Source organism: Pelodiscus sinensis, chromosome 8 (assembly GCF_049634645.1).
Source record: "Pelodiscus sinensis isolate JC-2024 chromosome 8, ASM4963464v1, whole genome shotgun sequence".
NCBI classification, from domain to species: domain Eukaryota; kingdom Metazoa; phylum Chordata; order Testudines; family Trionychidae; genus Pelodiscus; species Pelodiscus sinensis.
Genome location: NC_134718.1, coordinates 71,881,304 through 71,893,554, shown reverse-complemented (window position 1 = coordinate 71,893,554; position 12,251 = coordinate 71,881,304). Strand labels below are relative to the sequence as shown.

At 48.0% G+C, this 12,251-nt stretch overlaps 1 protein-coding gene across 2 annotated transcripts in view; it reads left to right on the top strand.

Moving 5' to 3' along the window:
* The first annotated feature begins 2,162 nt into the window (after positions 1-2,162).
* Positions 2,163-12,251, top strand: part of NEURL1 (neuralized E3 ubiquitin protein ligase 1) — a 262,235-nt gene continuing 252,146 nt past the window's right edge. The window contains exon 1 of one of the 2 annotated variants that reach the window (XM_075935544.1): positions 2,163-2,814. In XM_075935544.1, coding sequence (XP_075791659.1) covers positions 2,730-2,814 — 85 coding nt within the window. In that variant the 5' untranslated portion in view covers positions 2,163-2,729. The remainder of the gene's footprint in view (positions 2,815-12,251) is intronic. The other variant, XM_006120851.4, reaches the window with a different exon arrangement.

The window sequence follows — 12,251 nt, the reverse complement described above, 5'->3', positions numbered from 1 at the left end:
TTATCCTTACAGGATTTCTGTGAAGTAGAGAAACACTGTTATCTCAATTGTATAGATGGGGAAAGTCTGGCTAGTGGCAAGTCACAGAAATTCTGTGGCAAAATCAGCGTTAGAACGCAATTGCCTGCATCTCAGTGTAGTGCCTTTAGTAAGACCTTCTTTTCTGAAAACCCTGTTTCAAATATATCAATTTGCTGTATAAAATGCCATGCTCTATTTCAAAAAGCAGGTAATTGCAGAGGCCACCTGAAACTTCAGCTGCTTTCCTGATAGATTTGCTATTTTTTGAAAAAGACTAAATGCGATGATAACTCTTAAAAATAACAGAAAAAATATTCATATCTCTGAGCAGCACCATTCTGTTTCCGTCATATTAGTCTATTTACAGTGCATTATGCTTTGTCCTCAAAAGGTTTAAAGATGATGAATGGGACACAGACTATAAGGCTCCAACTGGAAAGTGTGAGCACTAGCTCTAAGAGCATTAATGCTCACACAGAGAGGAGGCACCTCATGTCACTGCTACACACCAGTGGCACAACTTTCACATGCTCACCCCCAAATATTTACAGAAATACAAATATACATCCACATTTTCATTAGTTATTTTATACATATTGTATGTTCAATGTACAGGCAGTCCCCGGGTTACACGGATCCGACTTACATCGGATCCCTACTTACAAACGGGGTGAGGCAACCCCGCACTAGCTGCTTCCCCCCAGCAGACTAGAGAGACGCGAAGCTAGCGCCCCCCCCCCCAGCAGACCAGGGAGACGCGGAGCGGCTTTTCTCAGCAAACACCTCAGCTTGAGAATAAAGGACTGAGGGAAGTGAGGTGTGGGAGAATAAAACTGAGCTCTGGAGAAATGTTTGGCTAGAGTTTCCCCTACAATATGTACCAGTTCCGACTTACATACAAATTCAACTTAAGAACAAACCTACGGTCCCTATCTTGTACGTAACCCGGGGACTGCCTGTATATGCAAGTGTACACCTCCTCTGAACCTAGCCTATTGTTATTGGCAACTGCACTCCCCATCTGAACTCCTCCATTGTCGTGAACACTTGCAGTGTGAACTCACCTGTAATGGTACGGATGAACATACATAACTTGTGTTTGTGTCTACACACACACACACACACACACACACACTCTCTGAACTCTCTTACACACACAGACGCACACACACCCTGACACTCTAAACTCCTGCATGTACACCTCCTATTCTCTTTGAACTCCCTGCTTTTGGGTGTTCACACAAACACCCCCTTAACTCACCCGTCTTTAAGTCTGCGCGCGCGCACACACACACACACACACAGCTCCCTGCATTTGTGTGTATACACACCATTCCACCATCCTTTCCTCTCCAAACTTCTTTGTCCTTGGGTGTGTGTACAGTCCACTCACTGTGCTGGTTCTGAATTCCTTGCACTTGAATGTGCAGGCCAGCCCAGGATCCCTTGGGCGCACCCAAGTACACTCGTTCTGTGCTTGCATTCCATGCGGTGTGCACACACTGCATTGCCCTGCTCTTGGGTGTGCACACGCTGCATTGCCCTTCCCTCGGGTTTGCACGTACTGCATTGCTCTGCCCTTAGGTGTGCACTCTCTGCATTCCCTGCTCTCGGGTGTGCCCGCTGCATTGCCCTGCCCTTGGGTGTGCACACGCTGCATTGCCCTGCCCTTGGGTGTGCACACGCTGCAGGTACCTGCCCCAGGAGTGTGCACTCCCAGCAATCCCTGCTCTGGAGTGTGCACGCTGCAATTACCTGTCCTAGGAGTCTGCACACGCTGCATTCCCCTGCTCTCGCGTGTGCACGGGCTGCAATTGCCGGCGCTAGGAGTGTGTCCACCTCCCTCCCCCAGTCCCGGCCGCGCCGTGCACCCCGCGCCCCAACCCAGCCTGTTGGCAATGGGGCTCCGGGGAAGCGCCGCTGGGGGGGGGGGGGGAGCAGCCGAAGCGCAGCCCCGAGGCTGCAGGCTGGGGCGCGGGGGGGGGGGAGGTTGTTCTGCCCGCGCAGCTCCAGCGGTGGCACATCTGTCCGGCCCACGTGACCCTGGTCCCTTAGCGACTTGTATGAACAGACAGCTGTCACCATAACAACGGGATGAGGGGGCGTGAGGAGGGGGGGCAGACAGCCGCCCCCTCCCCACGCCGCCCGGCCCACAGGCCGCGGGGAGCATGCAGGGGCGCGGCGGGGAGGATGCCCCGGCCCGCTAGGGGCGGGGGGGTGGGTGGGGCTGCTGCTCCGGCACCAGGTGGGGCGGGGGGGGGGGCGGACTGCAGAGGCCAGGTGCGATCCGTGGGGGCGGGGGGGGGGGGGGGAGCCGAGACACAAAGCGAGAAGCCGGGCAGCGCTGGGAAGCTGAGCCGTAGGGAGGGGGGGATTAGAGCCAGAGTCTCCTAAGGAAGATCAGCCCCCCCCCCCCCACACACCCCCCCCCTCCCGCTGGAGCCGAGCAAGCAGCCGCTCCCTCCTCCGGCATCCCCTCCCCGCAGCCTGGGAGCCGAGTAATCCCCGCCGATGAGGAGGAGGAAGAGGAGACAAAAGGGGATTTCGGCTCCAAAGTGACAGCCGGGGAAGGGGGAAGCAGCCGCCGAGAGAAAGCGCCGAGCGGCCGGTCCCGCCACCCACCGGGCTGCACGGTCCCCGAGAGGCAGCAGCTGCCCCCCAGCCCGCGCCGTCCAGCTGCTGGCTTGCGCTCCGCTGCCTTGGATGCCATGGGCAACAGCTTCTCCAGCATCCCTGCCCTGCCCCGAGGCAACCAGAGCAGGTTCCACAGGGTCCACCACCAGCACCTCAAAGGTAAGGGGGTCCCCGTTCTGTGGGGTTGGGGGGCTGTCCCTGGCGGGTAGGGGCTGGCAGTGGAGCATTGAGTGTTAGTGTCTGGCTACTGGCCTTTGGAGTGAGAAGCTCAGGGGGTAGGCTTGCCCCCATGCTTGTCTCAGTGTGCACCTATCTGACAAACTCTCCCCCACCGCTTTGGTCCAGGAAGCAGAAGTGGGGTGGGGCATTCATAGCTGAGACCCACCTGGGTGCTTCTGAACTTCCCAGAAGGTTGGACACTCAAGGCAATCAGCTTTCTCACCCCAGTGACTAACGGCGTAGGATTGATATTCCAACAATTCAGGCCCAAATGGCCATTTACATCATCACGCCCCCACATACCCTCCCTTCATTCAGACAGGGATGGCCTTCTCTGTGTCTTTTTAAGTCTCCACAGTGGGGATAATACCCAAGGAATGGCTTACAGAAAGTGCAGAGCAGCATGTATGAGGTGCATGTTGTCTTTGTGGTTAACCCAGAAATGTAATTTTGGGGGAAGGGGATGGACCATCACCTCATTCTGGGGAACGACAGGAGGATATTTGGTGCTTCTGTTCCAGTTTGAGCCAGGATTATTCTCCCTCCTCAGCCCCCTCCCCCTGGCATCATGTTAAAATCCCATTTCTGGATATATAAGTGCGCTCCTAGGGCCACATCCAATGGGATGACTTACATGACTCAAATGGTCAGGATTTGGGGTTAGAGGTTTTAATTCTCTGTCTTTTCCCTCAAGCTAAACCCTGAGAGGGCATAGGTCAGGGCAGAATTTTTCATTTATATCAGAAGGGAGTTTCCTTTTAGCCTCTTGAACAACAGAAAACAATATGTATGAGACAGATTCATTAATTACCTCCTGGGTGCCCATATTTTCACATCCCAAGGTGCTAAATGAAGTTGAGGGAGTATGTCAGAGACCCATCCAGAAGGGATGCTGGAAGGAGGGTGTGTTTTCCATAGCCATTATCTTAATGTCTCTAATTATTAAAACTTGTTGCTGCTTCCCCACCGGGATTGTGCTGTAGAATGTGCTTTCAGTCTATAAAATGGGGACACTATGGAAGTATAAAGGATTATTGATGGTGATAGTTACAGTAATTAAATAGGATTTTCTGATACCTCCCTGTGAGCTTAGATTTTTCTCCTTTTCCCTCATTGACAATTTGAGGGCTATTATCTGGGCTTTTTGAATGGGTGTGCAAGAGGATGTCCAAGAATGTTTACAGTCTTATCATGGACTGAGTTGATCAGAAATTCAGGGCAGACAAGTGCTGTGTTTAAAATTAGACTGGCAAGGAGGGGCCATTGAACTTTAAAGAATGGCCCATCATCCCCGATCAAGGCAAACATGAAGGCATACACAATGCTGTAGTAGTTGGTATGCAATTGTAAACTGCCAGGAATGATTTATCTTTAAGAATAATGCGGTCAGCTGGAAATCTTTCTAGAGCAACCTTAAGCAGATAAGAATTTGTAAACTGTAGCCAGAAGGGACACTGCCTTCTAATCCATTATCATTAGCTTACGTGAAGTTTCCAATATGCATTTATAAATAACTTGGTTTGTTTCTTTCATGGCATGTTTGTTTTTTGTTTTTTTATTTTCCATCTTAATTGAGTTGCCATCCATGCCAGTGCAACAAGCAAAATTGTTCCTACTTTGTATCTTACCAGAGCAGTGAAAATCACTTTGATTTGAATGAAGAGTTAACAACCCATTGCCATTGTTGTAAAACCCAAGCAACTGCCAGGACAATATGTGTTTTTTTCTGTCGTTTCTGAAACAAGATGCCCTCAAGTCCTACATTTATATGCAGAATAAACAAGTCTGATCAGATCTGACAGGTTGCTGTAAAATGGTTTGGAGGCATAGCAGCAAAAAGTATGAATGTCACACTGTTTTGTTACATATCTGCCATTTAATGTTTTGGGAAATGTATTTTAATTGAAGGTACACTTCTCCCCCACTCCCAGACCTTGGACTGAACATTTGCGTTTGTGTGACAGAAAGAACAAGCCGTTTTGGAAACCACATGGAGACTTTAAGCACCATCCAGCACCTTTGTGCTGTTTTATGCAGGTGACCTCTCCCTAACCTGGTGTGAGTGACAATTTTGGCTCTCTCTCTTGCCAAAGCAGAGACAACTACGTGACTGTATCGAACTGGTGGTTCAAAGTTTCTGAAATTAGAGTTTTTGAAGCCTTAAAAGTTCAGTTCTGTTCTGTAAAGGTGGCACCTCCATCGTACTCAACCGATCTGCTCTCTGCATGTGCTCAGAGTCAGATCTACTGACTTGAGAGACAGAAGTCAATTGGGACTACTTTTTACTCTTATTAGACCTCCACAACTAAAACATGGCTACGAGAGAGTGAGCCCAATTCTGTTACTTTTTGTGGAGCATCCACAGAATTGTCTGCTAAGTTTCCAGATGGTTGCTCCTGATCAAACCTATTGAAGACTATGGGGTTTTACACTTGTCATTGAGAGTATACTATGAAGACAGTGGTAGCTGCACTGATGTCCCAGAGCTTGCTTTGGCCTGTAGAGCTTTTGCTACTGGTGATGATGCACTGTAAGGAAAAAACTCAGCCCGCGTCTTAGATGTCAGGTTTAATTTACAGTGCAGAGCAGCTAGAATAATCCTCCCTTTTCGTGTAGGCTAAGCGCATTTGATGCAGTGTCTCTGTCAGACTGTGCCTGTTACCCGGTCACCTTTCAGAGCAGAATCACACTTTAAAATCACACCTGCCCTTCCATCACCCTATTGTCCCATTTGAGCTTATTGTTTGTTATTCAATGAAAACCACTCTGCAAGCATCGCTGCATTGGAATTATGGATGCAGTGCTGGACCGAGCCATAGTTGTGCCCTGGGCAGCGGGCGAGTGGCGCATGCTCAGCACCGCCCTGAGGCACAGTGCATGCACGGATCCCCCTTACCACTTCAATCAGGCGCCCCCCGTAAGTTGGTGTCCTGGGCAGCTGCCCGGCTAGCCCCCCCCATTAATCCAGCTCTGTAAGGATGCCCGATCTGTACTCACACTATGGGTATATTTTATTATGATTGATTAACATTTAGATCACAATAGTTCCCAGAGTCCTTCGTCAGGCCAGAGCCCCATTATGCCAGGCACTAAATGGAACACACGTGCAAAAACATGATGATCCCCACCTCAAAGAGATCACAATCTATAAGCCATACACTGAGACTAGACAGTTCATTTTAGTTACACTCAACTTGAATTTCAGTCGAACTCCCTCCTCTTCCATGAGGATGAATGCCCTCTTCTGCACTGACGATGTCACTCCTAAAATAGTTGGCAGCTGCGAGTCGGCATCTTTGTAGACGCATTTTGCGTGGGAGACGTGGGCTAATGGTTAAGGCACAGGCCTGGGCTCAGCAAACTTGAATTCTATTCCCATCTCTTCGACTGGCTAGCTGAGTGACATTGAACAAAGCAGTTCATCTCTCCTTGCTGTGTTTGAGCTGTTTCCTCCATCTATAAAACAGGGCTGATAATCCCTGCCTCAGAGGGACGTTATGTGACTTAATTCATTGATGTGTGTTAAAGTGTTTGAGAACATTGGGTGGAAGAGGCTACAGAAGCTCAAGGAAATTATATGGGATCAGCCATATAGCTGAAAATGTCCTCCTACCTCTATTCTCAAGTCATCGTTCTTCTTCCATTTCCTTTCCTGTGGATAATGACTTGAACCTGCAAAGGGATGAGCACTTCTCTAAGTGAGTGGAAGGTGAGGGTCTCCAGAACGTGACCAGATCAGCATGCCTTGGATTTTGGACCTTAAAACCCAGAGAGTGATCAGAGGACCATTTTCCTTTGGGCATGAGGTGGTGGTAAGCTACCAGTGGGCTCTCCTACTGCATTCCTGCATGCTTCCCACTTGTAACCCAGGAGTGGTCCATACTCTAAGACCTGCCGAGGTGAGATTTTATAGCCATTGTCCATTCCTAGTGGAGGACAAAGAATTATGCTCATCCAGCAACAGTTTGCACATGACGTGGCTAAAAGCACAAGGGGTAGCTATTGCTGATCATGAGTCATTCTCTGCTGGTCTGTCCTATCATTCCTATTATCTATCGAAGTAGGTGTGTGAAAGAAGGCTGAGAGGAGAAACTGCGACCATATCTATTCTCATAGAGAAGGCAGACGGAACAGACCTCGTAGGCAGCCTATCCATTCTTGTGCCTAATATGTTTCTTAGTATTAGGCCTGGGTTAGCTTGAAATGTGCCTAAAGATGGAGCCCCTACTATTTCTCTAGTGTTTATCCCTCCCTCTAATACATCTTGTTGATTGGAAGTTTTGCCTGATATCCATATTCAATTTTCTCTTAATTTCATGCCCGTATCTCTAGTCTTCACCGCCACGCTCTCATTGATCTCACTTCCTGGTGCTTACCCCTTTCCGATATTGGTAGACAGTTATGATCCCTTCTTAGTTGTTGCTTAGCCAAGCCAGAGATAATGAACTCGCCTTCCTCTCATTTGTGAGCTATGCGTCCTGTGGGTTAGCACTACCGCTTAGTGCTAGGTCTAAGATGGCATTAAATCTTTTTTGTGGGACAGCTTTGACCAGCGGTTAGGGCATTGGACCTGGATTTTATTGCCACCTCCTTGAGTGACCCATGGACACGTCACTTTATCGCAATATGCCTCAGTGTTCCCATCTTTAAAATGAGGCTTCTCGGGCCACCCCACCTTTGTGGAGAGCTTATGTCGGGCAGAACTTACGTCGCTCGTGGGAGAGGGGAGGGGATAAAACACCCTCCTGAGCAAGACAAGTGACATTGAGGTAAGTCCTGGTGTGGACAGAGGACGAAGTGCTGCTCGTGGAGGTGGTTTATTATGCCAACAGGAGAGCATCTTCACCAGATGCACTGCTGCAACACTGTAGGGCTGCATCTAGACTGGCAAGTTTTTCCGCAAAAGCAACTGCTTTTGCAGAAAATCTTGCCAGCTATCTACACTGGCCGCTTTGAATTTGCGCAAGAACACTGATGATCTAATGTAAGATTGTCGGTATTCTTCTGCAAATACAATGACTCTCCCGTTCGGGAAAAAGCCCTCTTGCACAAATGCTTTTGCGCAAGAGGGCCAGTGTAGACAACTGAGAACCGTTTTGCGCAAAAAAGCCCCGATGGCGAAAATGGTGATCGGGGCTTTCTTGTGCAAAACTGCGTCTAGATTGGCACGGACGCTTTTCCGCAAAAAGTGCTTTTCCACAAAAAGTGCTTTTGCGCAAAAGCATCCGTGCCAATCTAGATGCTCTTTTCCACAAATGCTTTTAACGGAAAAACTTTTCTGTTAAAAGCATTGGTGGAAAATCATGCCAGTCTAGACATAGCCTAGGTGTAGACAAGCCCTGAGGCTCTCCTACAGGTATTCCTCCCTCATGTGAGGAGTCCCCGTTGCTAGTGGGACTACTCTGGGTTTACTAACTTCTCTTGCTTTACATCTACTGAACGCCGTATGAAACATTAACTAATCCACCTTCACTGCGCCCTTGTAATGCAGGTGGTGTTCTTACGTTTTAAACAAGGAGAGATTGAAGCAGAGAAGTGCAGTGACTTGCCAGAGGTCGCACAGAGAATAAATAACAGGCTTGTGATTATAACTCAGGAATTCCAAATCTTGGCTTCTAGCCACTAGACAATACTGACTCTTAAAACCCTCAGAGTACCCACTTACGCAACACAGTACCAAAGAAGTAGTAGATTTACTCCTACTCCTGAAGTGTGAACCTTGCTAGCCTTAATTATTTTATCTTTGTTTACATAACTACAGAGGTTATTTCAAGCAAGACCAGTATATGTCAGTTGACCTGAATCTACATGGCAGATAAACTTTCCTATCCCTATATTTTTGTGGCTCTGAGAAGAAGAGAAGAATCAAGATAGTCATCTGGCCGACGTAGGCATCTCACTAATTGTAGACTATTGGCAGACATGAATATCCTCTTGTGAGCTCCATTTTTTGGGATCACTAGATAAAGCTGAAGGACATTAGTGGCTGGTGGAAATTAGGAACTGGGCTGCAGGAAGTGCCAGATACACGTAGCATACTGTGGGGAGAGACTGAGACTGGTTCCGCTTTTAGAACTCCAAAGAACGTTTAGGAAAGGAGCAGCCTGCTGTGTCTCTGCTAGGAGACGGAGGTGGGAAAGGGAGAGTGGTTTTTGTGCCTCCTTCTGCACCTCTTAGGACATCTGGACATGAATTTGGGGCTTAATTTTGCAAGGCACTGGAGTGCCTTCCGCTCCCACTGCTATCAGGATCAGTCTGTTTTCTGGATAATGCTTCATTCTCTTTGAGTTAACCAATTGGAACCAGCACCAGAAAGGAGGTGAATGTGTCACATGGCCTTTTCATGCAGCAACTGGCCTCCTTGACCTGCAAGTTTGATGGTTCATTTGTGCCTCCGGTTCTGCCCTTGAGCCCTGTTTTTTCTCTGTCCGGTCATCCTTCTTGGGTTGTGGGTATTTTTTTAAAAAAATCATTAGGTTTATATGACCTTCCCCCAGGCACTAGATTTTTCCCAGGCTTCTGAGTTCTAACTTCTAGCTCCTAAGCCGCCTATAATTATTCAGCTCTCTATTTACAGCACTTTATTGACATTCCCCTTTTTTCAGCCCAGGAGCCTGACAATGAAGCTGGTACAGGTTCAGCTTGTCAAAGATTTTTCAGACAGTCACATGCTGCCTTAACATCAGGTGATGCTGTTACCACACAGGAGCAAGAATGGCTGCTTTTGAAAGTCCCTTGGATTGGAGACAGCAAAAGACTGGATTGTCCCAAACACACTCATGGTATGAGGCCAGGAAATGGTGAGATGAATGAAGAGGTCACATGGTCCACTAGGAGAGATAATTACTAAATCACACAGATTTAGGGAGCTTGGATTAGAACACTGGTCCTTCAGTTTCCAAAACACAGTCTGCTGTTGCTAGCAAACTCATTTCATTGGCATCATTAGCTGGTCCTGGGTCCCGTTGCTAGAGATCGATAACACACGCACCAAGATATGGTCTTGCTTTCTGCACTATTACAGGCAGTCCTGCTGGGGGATGAAGGAGCCGACCAGGTTGGTGATAAATGAGGAAGGGAAGCCTCGCTCCCATAGGGCAGATGTGTCTGCTCGGACAGTCTGGGCAAACGGACCCGTGGCTGAGTAGTAGCAAATGCAGAGAGGCCGGCAGGAATTGATGCCACGATAGACAGGACTAATGGCAGATGGAGTTCAATGTGGAAGTCCACGGGCCCAGTGGAGGAAAGTGCAGCAGGGAAAGAAAGATTGTTGCTGCTGGCGGTGCCCCACTTGAAAATTCTTACGGAGGCCCAACCCGCTGGAGTGCCATCGGAAGTCCATGGGCCCAGTCCATCGGAAGTCCACGGGTTATTGAATGTGGTCACAAAAGACAACTGGCCTTTGTCATCTGGCTCCAATCACTTGCCCTGGCTTAGTTAATGCCACAGATAATTTGGCTTCTAATTAATTTGTTGAACTTTTCCAGAATCAGATGGCTTGGCCATATTATGTCGGTGGATAACATTGCGCTCGATCCTTTCCGCCTGCCGGGTGGCTTTGCAGCGTTTTTGCATGGATCCCAATATTCTTGACATTTTTTAATGACTTTGTCTAGTAGCTTGCAGGCCTTCATCCTCTCACTGGAATATATTGACCCTGGAAGAGAGAGATCCCTCAGGTCTGGCACTCTTCTCTTGCTCTCACTAGATCTACCAAAATGGAGTCTGCTCTAGTCACAGAAAGACATAAAATGCTCATCCTAGGCCCAGAGTCATTGCTCAGCGACCACAGTGGGAGGCAATGCTTCTTCCCTAATCTGGGGGCTGTTGGGGCCAGTTTGGCCTTTGCTGCAGGTTTGGGCAAACCCTAAGCCAGTGACCATGAGAAACCCAGGGTATGTCTACACTTGCACCCTCTTTTGAGAGAGGGATGCAAATGAAGACATTCGAAATTGCAAATGAAGCCGAGATTTAAATATCCCGTGCTTCATTTGCATAATCGCATTATGGCGCTATTTCAAAATAGCGCTATTTGTAATACCGGTGTAGATGCGGTTATTTCGGGAGAACACCCTTCTTTCGAAAATAACTGTTAAACCTCATTTTATGAGGAATAAGGGTTATTTCGGAAGACGGGTGTTCTCCCAAAATAACCGCATCTACACCGTGTTTTGTATTACAGAATAGCGCTATTTCGAAATAGTGCCATAACGCGATTATGCAAACGAAGTGCGGAATATTTAAATCCCGGCTTCATTTGCAATTTCGAATGTCTTCATTTGCATCCCTCTCTTGAAAGAGGGTGCAAGTGTAGACATACCCCTAGATACTATGGCAACAGGAGTAGTACTAGAACTTACTCTGATGATATCCACACTCCAGCAGCACTCTGCCTGTAGGTGCCTGTTAGTTTCCCCTTTCGAATGACTGCACCCAGGTGCATACAGAAAAATGAGTTACCGTGCCAGCACATGAGGTCACGTCTGGTATATCTGAGGCTTGTAAAATCCTCCAGGTTTATTTGGAGGGTATATTAGATTGCGATGAACTTCATAATGCAAATCTTCATCGCTGTTCCCTACTGGATGGAATGAGAACTGCTTCGTAGTGGCTCCTGGCTTTACAGCTAGAGGAGAGTCACCGTTAGCTTACGTGTGCTTTTGGAGAGGGGGGAGTGAGTTCTGTCCTCACTGCGTAGAATCTGAGTGACCTCAATGGAATGCCGAGGTGGCAACAGGTTTGGCATAATATTTTGCTTCCTAGATTATTGCTCATCTTGCAAGATTATGCTGATGGCTCCCCACCTGGAGAGGCATCGCGTTCAGAAGCCTGGAAGCTTTTAATTGAGGCATCTGGTGCTATTCCCTGTTGCTGCTAGAGTGTAATGAGCGCGAACCTGCCGCGATAGTGCTGCCAAGCTGTTTTCAATCATATATATGGTTTCATTTCAGTGCATCACTTCATAGCACTTGCTGAGATCCCCAGCACTTCAATGCAGGCTAAACTGGAGCAAACTGGGAACCCATGTATGCTCACCAGTATCCCTGAAACACCATATCTATTTCTAAGACTGCTGAGAGCAGAACACCTTTCATTTGACAGTGTATGCTAGGGTGTGCTCCATACACACTGTACTATAGGGCTATGTCTACACTCGTGGCTTCTTGCTCAAGAAATATGCAAATGAGGCTAAGCGTGTACTATCACCGAGCTTCATGTGCATACCTAATGAGCCGCCATTTTTGCAGAAGAGGCTCTTGCGCCAGAAGGAAGAGGCTCTTGCCCCATCTTGCGCAAGAAAAACCCTCTTGCGCAATGCTGCCACGCTGATTATTTTCAGGAAGAAAAACATTGCACAAAGTTTTTCTTGCACAAGA